The 17381-nt window shown below is 37.3% G+C and overlaps 1 protein-coding gene and 1 long non-coding RNA gene across 10 annotated transcripts in view; one reads left to right on the forward strand and one right to left on the reverse strand.

Annotated features, from left to right (window-relative positions):
* LOC126759512 (uncharacterized) overlaps nucleotides 1–1865 on the reverse strand; it is a 70729-nt gene extending 68864 nt beyond the window's left edge. Inside the window, exons 1-2 of the long non-coding RNA XR_007667015.1 lie at nucleotides 1769–1865; nucleotides 1456–1681 (exon numbers count right to left, since the gene is read on the reverse strand). This is a non-coding gene — a long non-coding RNA (uncharacterized LOC126759512). The remainder of the gene's footprint in view (nucleotides 1–1455; nucleotides 1682–1768) is intronic.
* LOC126759390 (uncharacterized) overlaps nucleotides 1–17163 on the forward strand; it is a 78604-nt gene extending 61441 nt beyond the window's left edge. For 3 of the 9 annotated variants that reach the window (XM_050474142.1, XM_050474141.1, XM_050474144.1), the window contains exons 3-9: nucleotides 5542–8698; nucleotides 8760–9413; nucleotides 9483–9609; nucleotides 10049–10288; nucleotides 10375–10784; nucleotides 11591–11757; nucleotides 11871–17163. In XM_050474142.1, coding sequence (XP_050330099.1) covers nucleotides 5720–8698; nucleotides 8760–9413; nucleotides 9483–9609; nucleotides 10049–10288; nucleotides 10375–10784; nucleotides 11591–11757; nucleotides 11871–14670 — 7377 coding nt within the window. In that variant the 5' untranslated portion in view covers nucleotides 5542–5719 and the 3' untranslated portion in view covers nucleotides 14671–17163. The other 6 variants (XM_050474138.1, XM_050474147.1, XM_050474139.1 and 3 more) reach the window with 6 other exon arrangements.
* The last annotated feature ends 218 nt before the right edge of the window (nucleotides 17164–17381 follow it).

The raw sequence follows: 17381 nt of genomic DNA on the forward strand, positions 1-17381 counted from the left end.
GTAACTTTCGGCGCACTAGCAGACTTAGCAGAGACTGACATTAATCGCTTATCATTTGTGATAAGCCCAATGTGCTTTGTCGGGTTGTAATCAATTATATAGAAGATTTAGGTACGACAATGGACTAGCGTTGTTCAAGTCAGATTCTATCAAGATCAACCTCTTAACCTTACCTTGCTGGAAGGTGTGTATTTGCGAAAGTTTTTCTTAGACTTAGATGACCATAAGTTTGAATACTCTGAGTTTCTTAAAATAAGTTTCTTGATCAAATAGCGAATCGGTAAAAACTGCAATGCGGAAAGAAAAGGTCGTCTACCAAAATGATTAGAGCTTTGTAAAGGCAAAAAGACTAAAAATCTTGCTCAAGACGATCCGGCAAAATATGCTGCTTTAATTCATCTACACGATTTTATTTTTGATCAAACAAAGCTCACAATGGGGAATCAAATAGGAATGACCCTAATACAATATTACAATCTAACTTAACCTAACCTATTCCACCACAGTCACGTTTTAAACGATCAATTCATTTTTTTATCTTTGACCGTGTATAGTTAAACGGTCCCGCTGTGGCAGACCTCTTGCGATTTATCTCAAACCAGGAGGACTTTGCTACCGCTCAGTAATTATTGTGCGCCATTTTCTGTCAAATAATCTTCATCAACTCTTGTTCTCTTACATAAGTACATATGTACATACATATGTATGTATGTATAATATAGTAGAAGCTATTTAAAAACTTCATTTACTTCTTTATCCTCAGTCCAACTATTTATTATTATTGTGATCTTGCAGAGGCTAAGTTGACATACACCTTTATTCAGGCGCATATACTTATGTATATACATATGTACAAACTATGTAGGTATGCATGTAACTATCCGAATAAGTTCGGCACAAGATCATCGTTTTTCAGTTTACAATTGACAAAATTCTCCATTTTGTCAAAACAGCCGAAACGAACACCACAAATTGAAGAAGACTGGTAATACAATCATAAAAAACATGCAAAAGTATGTACATAGTATATAAGTACATATGTATGTATGTATATAAATATTTTTCATAATTTATCTAAGTATAAGTAGTATTTACTTATACATATGTACTTATGTATGTATGTATGTATGCCGAACCTTTTCCAAAATTAATTCAGAAATATGCCTATGTAGGTATTTCCGAGGCCATATACATACTTACATACTTACATACATGTCTTCATATAGTATGTACACGGTTATATACATACATACATACATACATACATATTAGTTATGTATATTTGACAAATCATGCATTTCCCTTTTTACAACTTCGTCTCTATACATACTTATGCATACACACATCCTTATATACATACATATGTGTCATGTTAGAACAAACCCACAAAGCACACATTAACCCACCCGTGAACAACGGTAACATCATTAAAGGAGTAAATTTCGGTATACTTACGCACAAGTACACCCGAAATGCAATTGCATTCACACCCAACGCCAATCGGCCATTTTCCTGTGATGCACTGCTGCTTGTTGCTGCAATTCGAATATGTATGCACATATTATCATACATACGCATGTGTGCATTTGCTTCGTTCGACCACCGTCGACTGCGCTGCCAGCGTCGTCATCGTGAGCTGGCGTTTAAGTCTCGTTGTCGATGGTAACGAACGAACAGCTGGCTGTGTTTTCAATGCATAGAAAGAGAGAAAGACGGAAATGAGAGAGTAAAATTGAGCATTAATTTACGAACACAACAACAAACATACGCTGAAAGAGCAATTGGCGAGTATCGTTGAGAGCGAAAACGATTGTGTTGGCGCAGATTTCGGCTGTTGCTGCTTTGGATTGCTTTGCCAAACGTTTGCCTTGTAGCGAGTGAGCGGTGTAGCAAGCGTTTAGTTTTATTTTCTACCCCCAACGATACAGTCATAATAATCGTTGTAGTCGTTATATCAATGTAGTCGAGGTAGTCCTTCTGACTATGTCGCGCGAAGTAACCAAAACATTTTACTCAGCAAATAAATAAACAGAGATGAACAACAACATTGACTCTGACAGAGTTTAGAAGAACAATAAGAAACTACCGGTTGCTGAGAAAAATCAGAAAAAATGTAAGGAAACAATCGCAAATCAAACAAATATTAACTAGGTAAAGACAGGAAAATTCAAACCCGACAACTGCGAACATACGAACGTTCACGACATGAAGGCATAGCGAAGTTAACTTGACCAAACGCCGTATTGAACGACGTCAGCGACGCTATTGTGAGCAGGAAAATCTCGCTGTCAGCAGTGACGGTGACGCTGCCTACAGTTACGGCTGATTTCTTTAATGGCGAGTTGTATTGAATAGTTGGTTGATTCGACGTCGACTTCAACGTCACGATCTCACGTGCGGTTTGGTCGCTTGCTCTCAGCACGTTTGTCATTTCTTTAATTACGTTTCGGCGGCGCTCTTCGTTCGATGGTTTCGTTTTGTTTGTCACATTCTATTTGCTCAGTTCCCATGTCGTGTTCGCCGTCTACCGTTTGCCGTTCTCTCATTATATTCAAGTTTGTGAATTTATCTGTATATGCGGCAGTACAACGAGTGTGCATTTGGTGTTATGTGCGTGTGTAGAAAGAGGTTGCGGAGAAAAATAAACTTCCAATACTCGCAATCTGTTGATGAGAAAAATATAAACGTTGTTTGCAATGTACATTGTGATAGGTTGGAAAGTGGAAAAACTGAGTGAAAATAGTTAATTTAATTGCATTACATTTGGCGAAAAGTCAAAAGAAATTCGCACACCACATTCGTGCGTTCCAAAGTGTTGTTCGGCTCGTGTGGCCTCGGCTTTCTCGTCGCGAGCTAGCGTTGCAAGAAAACAGCTAAAGCATTGGTGTGCGCGTTTGAATATTGTGCTGAGCGTTGTTATTCAGTGAGTTTTAGATCGGTTGGTCATTTGATTTGAATGCAGTGTTGGTTGCACAAAATGTATATCATCAAATATAAATAAAGCTGCGCTTAACTATGTAGAAAATGGGTGTTGAAGCTGAAAAGCGTAGGTGAAGAGTGTAAAGTTTAATGTAAAAGCGTGTGTGGTGCAAAATTTCACTAGGACAAAAGGAAAGGAAAATTATCAAATGCATTTTTTCAGAATAAAAGAGAGCAGAGGTTGGAAGAGTACATCGAAACTGGTACGAAAATGGCGTACACAAAGTCGCAGCTGCCAACGAATGACAGTGGCAGCAGAGAAGAATGTATGAAGTGACGTTCGGCAATTTCCGTTTTTAGTTTTTGCTATATTTCCTCTTTGCTTTTTGTTTTTCTCTTTGGTTATGAGTGATTATACAGTTTATTTAGTTTATGTTTTGACCGAACATGATAATGGCGGATGCTAAAACAAAATCAGCGATTGAAAATACGTACGTCGGCGAACAGCTGCTGCTGCGTTGAGGAAAGTGTGATGACGGCGACTACGCCGGCGATTATCGGAAGAAAATGGCGTTCTTACGCGCTAGCCTTTAATACTTTTCACACCCGTTTACGCCTGTTACGTTGTTGCCTCATGTTGTTCTGTTTATCTGCTTATGTATGGAGTAGTGTGTTTTGCATATGAGTATAATAACTTACAAATGAATGCTTCCTAATATTTAAATGGTTACTTATTGTTTGCGGCAAATGAAAGCGATAACATGATTCAAATTATGCATTAATTTTGTGTCATTAATTAAGAGGCAGGTAGTTAATGCTATATAAGTAAACATAGAGTTTAAAGTTGTGCAAAACATCGTTACATTAACTTTTTAATTGTTTTTATAAAAATTCTTAATTTTATAAACTTTCAATTTCAATATTTTATTTAATTTTTTGCAACCTAGTGACACCTTAGGTTTCATTCGAATTAAGGTATCATCTAAAGTAGTTACACTTTTATTAAACATTTAAATCTAAAGCTTGTTATCTATTACTGAAGTATTATATATAAAACTTTAGTAGAATGAACAATCGTAAAATAATCCCATTAAAAAAGTTTAGTATAGGAAGCTTATTCAAAAACAAAAATTAGAAAAATTGTCCGAACGTCTTTATAGTTTCTATATTTTGTTGTTTTCAACACCTGACATTATTTTAAAACATAGAGGTGTAGCACTTTTGCTAATATGGGTAGTACTTTCGCGCTTGTTAATATTTTTCTTTTTATTGATTTGTGTATTTTTTAAATTTTACATTTGTTGAGGAATTTGTATATACAACAAATAGTTAATAGGCCTTGCCCGGTTGAAACTTATGCATCCTTCCGGTTATGTAGAACCTATTGTCGTGTTAACGTAGACACTAGAAAAGAACAATGTTTGATATACATATATAAATTAGGAACAAAAATCTTTTCTATATTCCTAGTTTTTTGTTATATAAATCATATCAGCGCAATTAATCTGCATTTTTTTCTTTTTGGACTAGTTTGTAAAGTAATAAGGTCTTTTATGAAGCCGTGGTTACTGAGGTTAACTGCTCTTATTTGACACATAAACAGAAATAATTTATTAAAAAACGTTCATAGGTCAGTGTTAACATTCCTCGAAATACAAGTATAATTTATTAGACTATAAAATTATAAAGTTTTAGGGCAGATATTATTTATAAAGTGAGACAACTTTTAATTGTATAGGCGGCGTATACGCAACATTATGTGTTATGATTAAAAAATTGCGTCAATAATAACAAGAGTATAAAAAAGCTTACATATGCAAATACATTCATAAGTTCACACAAGCTGTATGTACATCTTTCGAAAAAGTCCTATATTCGTTAGTTGGTCCTGTCAGAGATAGTTTTTTTTTTTGTTGCACGCAAGGTAGAACAGAAAAGAGAAAACTTATGTTTCTAATTAGACTTTATGTGCGCCAAGAAAACAAGTACTTACGAAGCATTTAAAAGGGATGTTAAACCCAGTACTCATGTTTAGTTTCCCCACTTACCACAATTACTTTAAGATTGATTATGTCAATATTATTTTTATCACTCCAATTTGTATTTAAATTCTTGACCAAGCTAACGGCTTAAATGAGTAACTATCTGTTGTTATATTATTACTTATTTTCAAAGCCATTTCTACTAATATGTTTAGTAGCCAACAGATACACAATTTGATCTACAACCTTCGCCTTGCAACTGTGAAACAAATCCAATGTACCTAACGAGTACGTGATTCTTACGAGTATACACGCACTTTCGTAACCGGTTTGCAGGAGCTCGCAAACATGTGTACATACACATGCCAATGATATTTTGCTCCTGACGTATTTTTACTTACAGCTGTACATGGTTATAAACCTAAACTAAACGATGGACAGGACTAACTTTAACCAACTTGTTTTAGAAGTACTTATATGTATGTGTTTGTGCTGAAGATAAAAAGCGTTCAATGCGTTGTGATTGATTATATTGAACAAAACGAAAGGGTTATTGGGCTACCTTTTTAACTCATAATTATTTGTTTCATAATTTAGTAGTTTTTAATAACAAATCACAAACTTTCTTATTTCATTATAGCTATAAAACCCAATGCGTAAATTGTACTCCTATATCAAAGGAGCGAATTTTTGGGACGAGAGCCTTTTTCTCGCTCATTAAAAAATACAACCATAAATAAATTGCATACAACTAACACTGTTGTTGCTATATTGCTAATCGTTTAGACCTTAAGAGACCTGGTCTCAAGGAAAACAAAATGTCGACACGCAAATCGGCTCCTTTAGCAGTAACAACGGCTGCAACAGCGCCTCAAACACTATCATTAACAGCGAAATCGGACAATGGAACTCCGAAAGTGGCAGCAAGCACTTCCCCAGCCACAGCCAACACATGCGCCAATCAAAAATCTGAAATGGGTTCAAGTTCTTCCACTAACGCTTGTGAGGATGTTGAAATGAACGAAGCATTGGATTCATCTTCTAACAAAGAAAGTTCAAAAGCCGACACTAAACGCGCAAGTAGCGAACCAAAGCGTATAACGAGAAATTCTCCACTTTTTCTGACATCTCCAACACCATCTGGAGGTGCAATGAAGGAATTACGCAATAACGAAGCTTGTGATTCTGAATTGACAAATAGTGAGAGCGAGGATGGTGGTGCTGTACGGCGCTTAAATCAAATAAAAGGTCGCAAATCGTTGAAAGAATGCAGAGAAACAAAGTCAGGTACCGAAAAGGATAAATCGAAGGAGGGAAATACAGAAAATAATGAAAGCGATAACACATCTAAAGACACGAAAGGAACGTCAGATGATAAAAATATAGAAGACGGGGATGCAGAACGTTCCGTCGCAAATATAAATGCAAGCGTTTATGCAGCATCATCAACTACAACAACAACAAATAGAACGACTAGAAAATCGTTTGCACAAGAATTGGCAGCAAATACCAGAGTAACACGCAATAGACCGACAAACACACAACGTCCTGAGACACCTCCAGTTGCCACAGCATCGACCCGTCCCCGTCGTTCGACAGCCGGCAAAAAAAATTCGTTTTCAACAAGTGAGCCAGTGTCAAAGCGTAAACGTACCGATGAGGAAACAACAATAGCAACAGACTCACACGGTGGAAAATCTATTAAAATCGAACCCAAAGATGATTCCGAAGTTACCGAAGATGAGCTGCCACCTCCGAGCATTTCGGTTAACAGTAATAACGACGTTGACACAGTGAAAATTAAATCAGAGCCCATTGAAAGCGATGAATCCGCAACAGAAGCGAGCATCGCTGGCTCAAGCTCCAGTGTGACGCGCAGTCGTAGCCGATGGAGCGTGCGCAAACCCCAGCAAAGTAACCTGCAATGTTCTCCGAGTACACGTGCCACACGACACTCAAAGAACGCTTCGCCGTCGCCATCACCTACCACTTCAACAACCTCCAGCGCAAGTGGTAGTGCGACAAACGAATCAAAGCGTAAACGTGGCAATGTTCAGACGAACGCTTTGACCCGTAATTCGTCTTTGACATTATTGAAAACTGGAACAACAACAGGTGGCCTAAATCCATCTGCTACACCACTTCACGTACCTGACGAAGACTCAAAGGATAGCATGGCTTCATCGTCCATAGATGATATTTCAATAACAGATATAAAGGTGGAAAAGTTGACTCCCGATTTAGTTGAAGAAATTCATCTAGATATTGAGATGGAGAAAAGACATGTAGACAATGCAAGTAGGGATGTTGTTTTGCCACTTACTGTTGAAACAGATACGGAAATAAAAATTGAATCCAAGATTGCAAACATATCGATTAAAGATAGTGAAACAAAGAAAGTAGAAACAATTGAAAAATCAACTACGCCATTGGCCACCACCAGTAACAGTAACACCTCAGTAGTAAATGAAGAGGTGCATGCTAAGGCAGCCTCCTTAAGTCCAGAAATGATCAGCGAAGGAGTGAGTGAAATTAGCGTTAAGCAATTCTACAAAAAACCGAAATTTCTGGAAAATAATTTGGGAATTGAAGAAGATCCCAAATTGGGAGAAATTGTACAGAAGGTAAGCACAGGAAAGGAAAAAGAACAAACCGCTGTCGAAGACAAAGAAGAAGTAATTCATTTATTGGAAAATGATGAAACATTGCTATCATCTAAGAATAAGGTCATGTCTGATGAGAGCGATGCAATATCTATTGAAAGTGAGGAATTGAAGGAAGGCGATCTACGTGTGGAAGATATTACCGATGATAAGAAAAATGCATTCAATGATGATGGTAATAGCGTGAGCACTGAAATTTTGTCGCCTTTGGTAATCGAGGAGGATGGCGAGGCGGTGGTTGTCGACGGCGATGTGGAAATAAAAGAATGTGTAAACAGTGAAGTAAATGAAGATACAGTTAATTCCGTAGAAAAAGACGCGAAAAAAGACCTTACAGACGTAAAACCCTCGAACGAAATAGATGTTGACGATGATGTAACAATGGAAGGGAGCGAGACCATATCGATGGATAACAATGCGTCAGTGCAAGAAGATGTAATGGAAGGTTTGCACGTTGATGAGGATATGGAGAATGACACAGAACATTTGGAGAATAAAGCCGATTTGTGTGTCTTAGATGACAAAGTAAAAGAGGTGAATGAAAAGACTAAAACTGAATGTGATAGTATACAAGCCAAGCTTAATGTTGAAATTGAAAATAAAACCGTTAAAAAGGATGAATTCATCGAGAATGTCAAATTAAAATGCTTAATTGAAGATGAAAGTGTTGGTGCAAAACTCCCAGCAGATAAACGAATCCAAATGGAAGTCGAAGAGGTTGAATGTATAGATCTAGGAGAAGCTTTGGATGCAGTTAATTCAGATGAAGAAGATGAAACAAAATTATGCATTGATATGCAGGAAGAAGAAAGTCCAACTACAGATATGGAGATTATTGAAAATATAGAGGACGATGAGGTTGTTGCAAAAATTGATGCAGAACTGAAAAAGTACGATGACTTGGAGAAGATAAAGAGTCATGAAAATGTTGAAAACGTTGATTTCCTTATCTCTGAGAAAGATAAAGTATTGAAATGTGCTAAATTGTCAGAACCCGCAGTTATCCTAAAGTCAGGATGGACACTTAAAGACGAAAAGGAAATTGCTAAAATAACTGAACTTCACGAAGATATTAACATTATACCGATTTCTGAGGCGACAGAAATAGATTCTGCAGACAATTTCGAAAAGAAGGTGGGTAATTATTATTATTTTCATTATCTTATTTGACATCTTTCTTTTTTTTAATTCTTAGGATTCTATATGCGCAAATACTGCAGCTCAAGACACTCCAGCTTCTTCCACAACCAATTCACCTACTAAACCAACAACTGCTCTTAAGGAGGACGATTCTACATCCGTGAAATCAGGTCAGTCCACTGATGGCAGCTCCTGGGTTACACTTGAATTGGAGCCCGACGAAGAAACTTTACGCCAAAAAGAACAGCATTTGCAGAATTTAGGGCTGTTAACACACGAAGCCGCGGAAAAGCGTCGTCAAGAATTTATACAAAGTTCTGCCGCTGCTGAAGCTACGCGTGCACAACATCAAAACTCCATCGGCAATGGTGGTAAACGCAATGGAAAATCTGCGAATACGGCGTTGACACATGAATACACTGGCACGCTAAAGACCGTTATTAAAATAAATCGCAATACCAGTAGTGGAAGCCACACTTCGACCTCAGGCGGCAATAACGGACGCAAAAGCAATGGTAATGGCGGTCAACATGCCTCGGCATCGGCTAGCAGTTCTACATCAAAGGATGTATCGAATGGCAGCACAGTGCGCCGACAATCACTTAAAATTACATTCCAAAAAGGACGAGGACGTGGCCAAGGAAATGCTGATCGCGCCACCGATCAGCACAGCAATGGGGAGGACGCCTACTATACTATACAAAATGAGGTAATAATTGAAAGCAAATAGTGTGAAATTGAACACTTTTAAACTAAACATTTCTCTTTCCATTTCCAGAACGAAGGTGGGCTAAAAGCTGGCAACGCCGGTCCAACGGCAGACCATTCAAATGTTCAAACGCATGGTAGAAAATCATACAATCGATCTAACACTACTAGTCATTCTACAAATACCGCTACTATTGGTGTGTGTTTATAGATTAACCCTAATGCAAAAGACTTTTGCCTTAGCTCAAATGAATTAAACCTACTCTTTTCCATTTTGTTCCTATTTATACAAATATTAACCAACCTTTATGATAATGTTGAAGTAGTAACATCCTTTTTTCTTTTAAAATTATGTATATATTATGTGTATATACGAGAAATTTTATTATAATATTTTGAAATTGGTGCACTACATCTCTTTTATGTTTAGTTAATTTCCTATACATGATAATTCACTTACGTTTATTACATATCAATAAGTACATACATAAATAACTTTTATATATTTTGTTGCACGCACAAATTTTTCAATTTAACTTGAGCTTGGTTTGCAAATGCTTGTTATATTTATTAGACTAACTCTACTAAAGGGCAAACATTTCCATATTAACATAATTCAAAATTGTAATTAAATAGATTCCTCGCATTCGGAAGGTTATGACAATGCGCATCACCACACCATTGCAAGTGTTCCACACAAAAAGGATGAAAAAGAAGAAATACTCATACCTGAAAAAGCATCGTCATTTAAATTTCATCCAGGTCGACTTTGTGATGATCAATGTTTCTACTGTAGCGGTAAATTTGGACTGTATGATACACCCTGTCATGTAGGCCAAATCAAATCAGCTGAGCGTCAGCAGAAAATACTTGCAAGTAAGTTTCACAAAAAACAATATTTAACATTCTAAAAAAATATTATATATTTCACTATTAAATCTTTATTATATCATTTTTTATAGATGAAGAGAAATTAACAGTTGACAGTTGCTTGTGTGACGCTTGCTTTCGTCATGTAGACAGACGTGCCAATGTTCCATCCTATAAAAAACGTATGTCTGTAACGGGGCATGCTGATAATGCTGGCTCCTCAACAGGCACGGAAGGAATCGACAATATTGCAATTGATGCCGAAGATGATCCCAGATCTCATAAATGTTTAGTGCCAGATTGCGCCAACCCAGCTGCACATTCATTGCGTCGCAAATGTATACGGAAAAGTGTGAAAAAATTCTTACTAAACTTTGATATGCCGACCGGTTCAACTTGTGTATGGCTATGTCAGGCCCACTATGATACCGTCATTCAATGTTCGGGATGTGTATTGTGTAAACGTCGATTGGGCAAAAATCATATGTATCACATAACGTCGGTAAGCTATACTTCTATTAGAAACAATTATTATATATCAAAGGGATTTTTCAATGTGGATAATAGGGAAACATATTTTAAAGATATCACACCCTCTTTTCCCAATAATTTCTTTGTTTAATTTGAAATACGCGCAAGAGAATATCCTATGCTATTCCTACCATAATTGAGAGTTTAAACCCAGAGTGAAACTGGACTTGTATCCGTCCAAGGACTGTCAATTTGACATTATTCTACACAATTACTTGCGTAATGACTTCTGCGGCAAGAACCCTAAAATCACATCTTTAAGGAATGCTACCGAGTTGACAATTTGTAAGATATACATATTAAATCCGAAACATTCAATTTAGATATACCCGAATTTTGTAGGTACGTTTCAACGTTAGTATATACATATGTAGGTCTGTCAAACTACTCTAAATTTCTAATTCAACATTTCATTCATTAAAGCATTTTTTTTTTCACTGTATAAGTTGCATTGAAATCCACCGAGCGATCGATTGGCTAAAGAAAACTTAAAGATTTAGTTACAGGCTTATAATTTATTTATTTATTTAAATATACTGACGTCAATCAGCATTATACAACTATAATAAGATTTCATTAAATAGGATTACAAAGGTTAGGATGAAGAATTAATTAAAACAACAATTTAAAAAAATATCATTGGACTAGTAAGTAAGTGTAATAGAAAAGACCACTTCGTTGTGTAGAGACAGCAAAATTCATATTCATAATAATTTCGACATATTTTCTAGCGATTTCATTACTAAACTATTTATTTTTATATAAATTTTTTTACAGGACACAGATCGTCTAGAAAAAGCTCTTTCCGAGATGGGTATTCCAGTACAATTGGGCATTGGTACGGCTGTCTGCAAATTATGCCGTTATTTTGCAAATTTGTTAATGAAACCACCAGATAGCACCAAATCACAAAAGGCGGAATTTGTTAAAAATTATCGCAAACGGTAAATAACAAGTTTATTAAAATTTAGCCCAAAACTTATTCGTGCATTTAACCTCAAAAATGTTCGTAATTATCCGTAAAATCAAACAAATATTTTATATTTCCTCGTTGCAGACTTCTTCAATTTCACAATATTCATGATGGCAGCAATGATGCCTCAGAAGCTGATGATGAAGACGGCAATATTACCAATATAACTATGAGTGAAGCAGATAAATCAACATTGAGTAACAGCAAAACTCCTCAGAAAGCGGATAAGACCGATACGTCCATAGCAATTGAAGAGTCCCCCGTAAAAGATTTACCCTCGCCAGCTGATTCGAATGGATCTTCAATTGAATGCTTGGGCGAGGCAATGCCTATGGATATCAGTGCCGGTGAAAACAACGCTACTGTAAAACAGACACAGCAAAAACATATACTACATTCGAATGACATGCTGACCGACTATGATCCACCAACCACATTATCGACCGATTCGAATTCTTCTAGCGCTCCAATGTCACCAATAAACAGCGCCGCTTCCGGGAAACAGCAAATGTCTAAGCTCAAGGCAATCTTGCAGAGCAGTAGTGGCAGCTCAAATGCAGCAAAATCGTCGTCGACAGCGGCAAACCCAGGCGCTGCGAGTGATATTTCAAATGTATTGCGTGCCAATCCCAACATTTCCATGCGTGAACTCTTTCCCGGAGAAGAGGATCTCGGTCTGCATTTCAAGGTGCCCTTTGGCAGCAGCGCAAGTCAGCGTACGCCAGAAGGTTGGACTCGTGTACAAACGTTTTTGCAATACGACGAGGCAACGAGACGTTTGTGGGAGGAGCTACAAAAGCCTTACGGCAATCAAAGTTCGTTCTTACGACATCTCATACTTTTGGAAAAGTACTACCGCAATGGCGATTTGGTGCTTTCGCCAAATGCTTCTTCCAATGCTAGTGTTTATACGCAGACGGTACGGCAGCGTCTTACCTCTTATGATCAAGGGCACTGTGGTGGTTTATTAAGCGTTAAATCTAGCCCGCCCACTAGTAAACGTAGCAGCACTGACATTCCCACAGTAGAAATCAATGAAGATGATGATGAACCGAAGCGCGGTGGTTCGAGCGAAAGTAAAGGCCAACAATTGGATGTGGATAGTGTGTCACGGGACATTCCAAATGCAATGCGTTCTAAACGCGCACGCAGTGATTCGGTGGACAAGCTAACTAAACAGCTAAGCTCCAATGCAGTGACAATAATAGCGCGTCCAAAACCACAATCCCAATCGTCTGGTGATCCTTCGCCACAGAAGTCGCTTTTGAAGGAGAAATCAAACGACACCAATGCAATGCCTTCGACTACGCTAACTGTCGTGAGTGGCAGTAGCACCAGTGGTGCAGTAAGTAGCGGAAGCAATAGCAGTGCCAGCAGTACATCGAGCAATAGTCGCAGTATACTGAAAACCAATCTGCTTGGCATCAACAAAGCTGTTGAAATTTTGCCAATATCAGCGTCAAGTAGCGCTCCCAGCAGCAATATGGCAAGTACGTCTGGAAAAGCTCATGGCAGCACTGAAACTAAGCAGCAAAAGATACTCGATTTAGCAAATAAGCTATTGGACAATCGTAACGAGGCAGAGAAAACGAAAAATAGCACGGGAGCATCTTTATTAACATCACCGCCCGAACTAGTAAGTTTACAACGGCGTTCAGTCGGTGCTGTAACTGGCACCACTACCTCCACTAACGCTACTAGCACCGCAGCAGCGCCCCCAACGAGCATTGCATCCGTGTCTTCACTCACAGCCAGTCTTATAAACAACAAGCGCACGCCGGCTACTGCAAAGGGTAGCACCGGCGCTGCAGCTGAAGGTAGCGCTACGTCGCATCGCCCACCACCGCCCAACGTAGTTATACTGCCCGATACCTTGACTGTACGTGAGCGTCAACAGCGCAGTTGGCGCCCCACTCTCATGCCTGTTGAGGAAAATTTGCATTTAATCGACAAAGGTGGACCTTTATATCAGACCGCAGACGGTCGACGCCTGCCAGCGCTGGTACAGGTACTTTCCGGTGGCAAACCGTTCCTCATCTCCATATTCGACTATAACCGTATGTGCATTTTGAGGCGTGAGAAATTGTTACGTGATCAGATGTTAAAGACTGGCAAGAATCCACATGATGTTAAGCAACAGCAAGCACAGCAGCAACAACAACAGCAGCAGCAATCAACGAAAGTAACAACGGCGCCGAATGTGCCAGTGGCAGGCTTTAACAAACATGCCGTCAAACAACAGCAACATCACCTCCAACAACAACAACATCAGCAGCAACAGCAACAACAGCAGCAAGCAGCACAACAACAATTGATACAATTACAAATGATGCAATTGCAGAAACAACATGCGCTAAAAGCGCCCGGCCGCTATCCAACAATCGCTCCCAAACCCACCGCCACTGCCACACATAATGGCGGTAACGGCACACCCACTTCACACGCGGCAGTCACCAACGTTAGCGTACCCAATTCAAATGCTAGTGTCTTCTCCTCGCCCATGATGCCCCTACTGACCAATGCCTTTTCAAATCCGAATTCCAATCCACTAGCAGTCGCTGCTGCCGCCGCAGCCGCCACAGCCAAGCTCAATAGCAATGCCTGGATTTGGAATTTTCCCGAATCAACGCATATGCTGAATGGCAACATGGTGGGCGCACAAAGTGCACCCAAATTGCCGCAATTGCTGCACAAGGGCCCACAAATTGGCGGTGGTGGCGGCATTCCGGCAACAATGACGTCGAAACAACAGCAGCAACAACAACAAATGCTGATTGACAATACACTGATGTCGAAAATACCCAAAACTCTCACTGTTATACCACAACACAAACTAATGGGCAACAGCGGCAATCCGACGGCTAATATTAGTCACAAGGAGTGATGACAACTTAATTGTTACGCGAGTGTGAAGGGCAGAAGAGAACGTCGGCAGCGTCGACTATTCGGAGCTTGGTTGAGTAGTTGAACATTGCAGTGAGACGACAATCGCGTAAGTTAGCAAAGGCAGTTAAAATTTCAGCTGAATGCTGACTGTAGCTTACGGTCATACAGGGAAAGCGAACAATAAAACATGCAAAACTACCAAATTTTTGCTAGTTAAACACAGAACTCCGCGCATTATATGAAGCGGCTATATGCATTGTTAGATGACTGGCATATTTTTATCAAAATTTAGTTGAGTTAAGTAGCTGAGGCTATATCAAAGAGTTACCAGTAAAAACTCGAAAAATTTAAATCATAACTACAAAAAAAAAATTGGGAATCTGAGAACGTTTGAAATTTAACAAAAAATTTAACAAAAAATTGCCTTAAAAACTTAGTCGAACCAGCAATATTATGATTACCGCTAAAACACCAACAACTACTACATAAAATATTTCTCATATTAACGGTTTCTGATTTATTGTCGTCATTAACAGCGCTTTGTTATTAGTAATTGACTTCTCTAATATGAAATTAACATGCAAAATTGACAATCATCAATTATGAAGTTGCCGTAGAGCTGCCCACGTTCACTACATACATACAAGCATGTGTGCTATTCACCTTAGCTTGGCTCCACATTTTCATCAATTATGTGTCTGATATGGCCACGCGCCGGTAGTAATGTTTTTTCTTAGTGTGTAAATAAATATGAATATTATTGTTAAAACATACTACATATATAATTAACTGTATTTAAAACTGATAAACAATTGTTGAATATGTAGAGCTCAAACAATTGCACCCGTTTTTAAGTAAAGTTGTTCACAGTCACTAAACTTGCGCTTGTTTGCAAGCTAACGCAACATGTTGCGTTGTGTTAAATCATACACACTGTGCACATTAGACGATATTTTACCACAACACGTGCATATGCATATGTTTGCGGTTATTTATCAGGGAGATTTTAATGCATTACAAATATTACATACATACATACTTCATTATCCAACTAACTGTAATCTTATCGCCAATGCGAAACAAAATTATTTACACGCCTAAATCATAAAACTACACATGTATAAAACAATTAAAACGTAAAATTACGATAGTGATAGACCTATATTTATATAATAATGCAGTTAAGTACATACACAATATATATACCTACATACATATATATTTTATTAGCGGCAAGCGAAATCATCCCTTTTAGGCAATAATTACAACAAATCATTAACGTAGTAGTATGTAAAAGCAAAGCGTACATAACGCATGTAATGAAATCTAACCTCAAAATTGCCCTTACAGAAAAAAAACTTTAGACTAGTTAATAAAAAATAAAAAAAAACCACAAAACTTTTATGAAAATGTTAAGGAAAACAGTGCCTAAAATACAGACAAAAATGCAACCGAAACAACAACAACAAAAAGAAGAAAAGAAGTTTGCAAAATTCTGCAGGAATTAATGTTTAAATTTATTGTATGATACAAAATACTTTGTATTTATGTTTATAAACATTCAAAACGATAGAAGGAAAATCGCTTAAGTTGTGGGAGTGGTAATCGTTGAATAAAGTAATGCCAATGTGAAACGTAACTACGAGTTGTTTCAATACATTCATTTATGAAATTTGATTATATTAAAAGATAAAAAAGATTGTTGTTTATTATATACATACAAATATAAATATTATATTATATACATGCATACATATATTCGTAACCATTCTGAAAAAAATAAGAAAAACTCATGAATATATTTACATAAAAAAATTTACTGTTACGGAGTGAAATGCAATGAGTTTTACTGAAAATGAGATGCGAATTACATACGCTCTTGCAAATATTATACTTTAGTTGTATACTCTGTTTATTTGTTAATTACTTTAAGCTAGACTACCACATACCTATTTACAATACACATTTACACATATAGATATAAATGCGTACATATTTATATGTATGTATATGTTTGTGCGCATCTTAGTCATAAGTTCCATTATAAATTATTTAATTTGATTTGTTTAGTTTAATCATGTAATTTTCATATAGTTACTCATATTTCAAATATTATAAAATATTTTAACAACAGCAGAAACTATTTACGTATACTACAAGTAACGCTAACCACGTCTGAAAAGCATTATTTGGTACTGGAATGTAAAATATTGTATAAGTTTCCTATAGAATTGGTTTTTCTGCTGCATACATGTACTATTTAACATTGCAGGCATAAATACATTTATGTTACCGTGTATACGTGGCGCGAAATGTAGGCACTCAAGATTTTACGTATGCCACAGTCTATTATGCAATTTCTTTATACCCGTAGTACTATAGTTATAATTTTTAAAGAAATATCGTTTCCATGCTTTTACTTAAGTTTGAAAGGCAATCACATACATACATATATCCTGGAAATGTAATAAAATAATATCTAATATACATACATATATGAACTCCTTATTTCTCCAAAATGCAATATGTTTTATTATTTTGGCTAAGCAATCTCATTTTCGGAGCGTAAGTATTGATGTTTCAAAACGTATTCACTGATCGTGCGATCGGAGAACTCACTAATTCTCACTGAGTGGACGCGACAGCATTCCTCAAAATTATTTAAGAAGTGTTTGCTGGCGTTACAAAAACAACAAAAATCGTAGAAGC

Source organism: Bactrocera neohumeralis, chromosome 5 (assembly GCF_024586455.1).
Source record: "Bactrocera neohumeralis isolate Rockhampton chromosome 5, APGP_CSIRO_Bneo_wtdbg2-racon-allhic-juicebox.fasta_v2, whole genome shotgun sequence".
NCBI lineage: Eukaryota > Metazoa > Arthropoda > Insecta > Diptera > Tephritidae > Bactrocera > Bactrocera neohumeralis.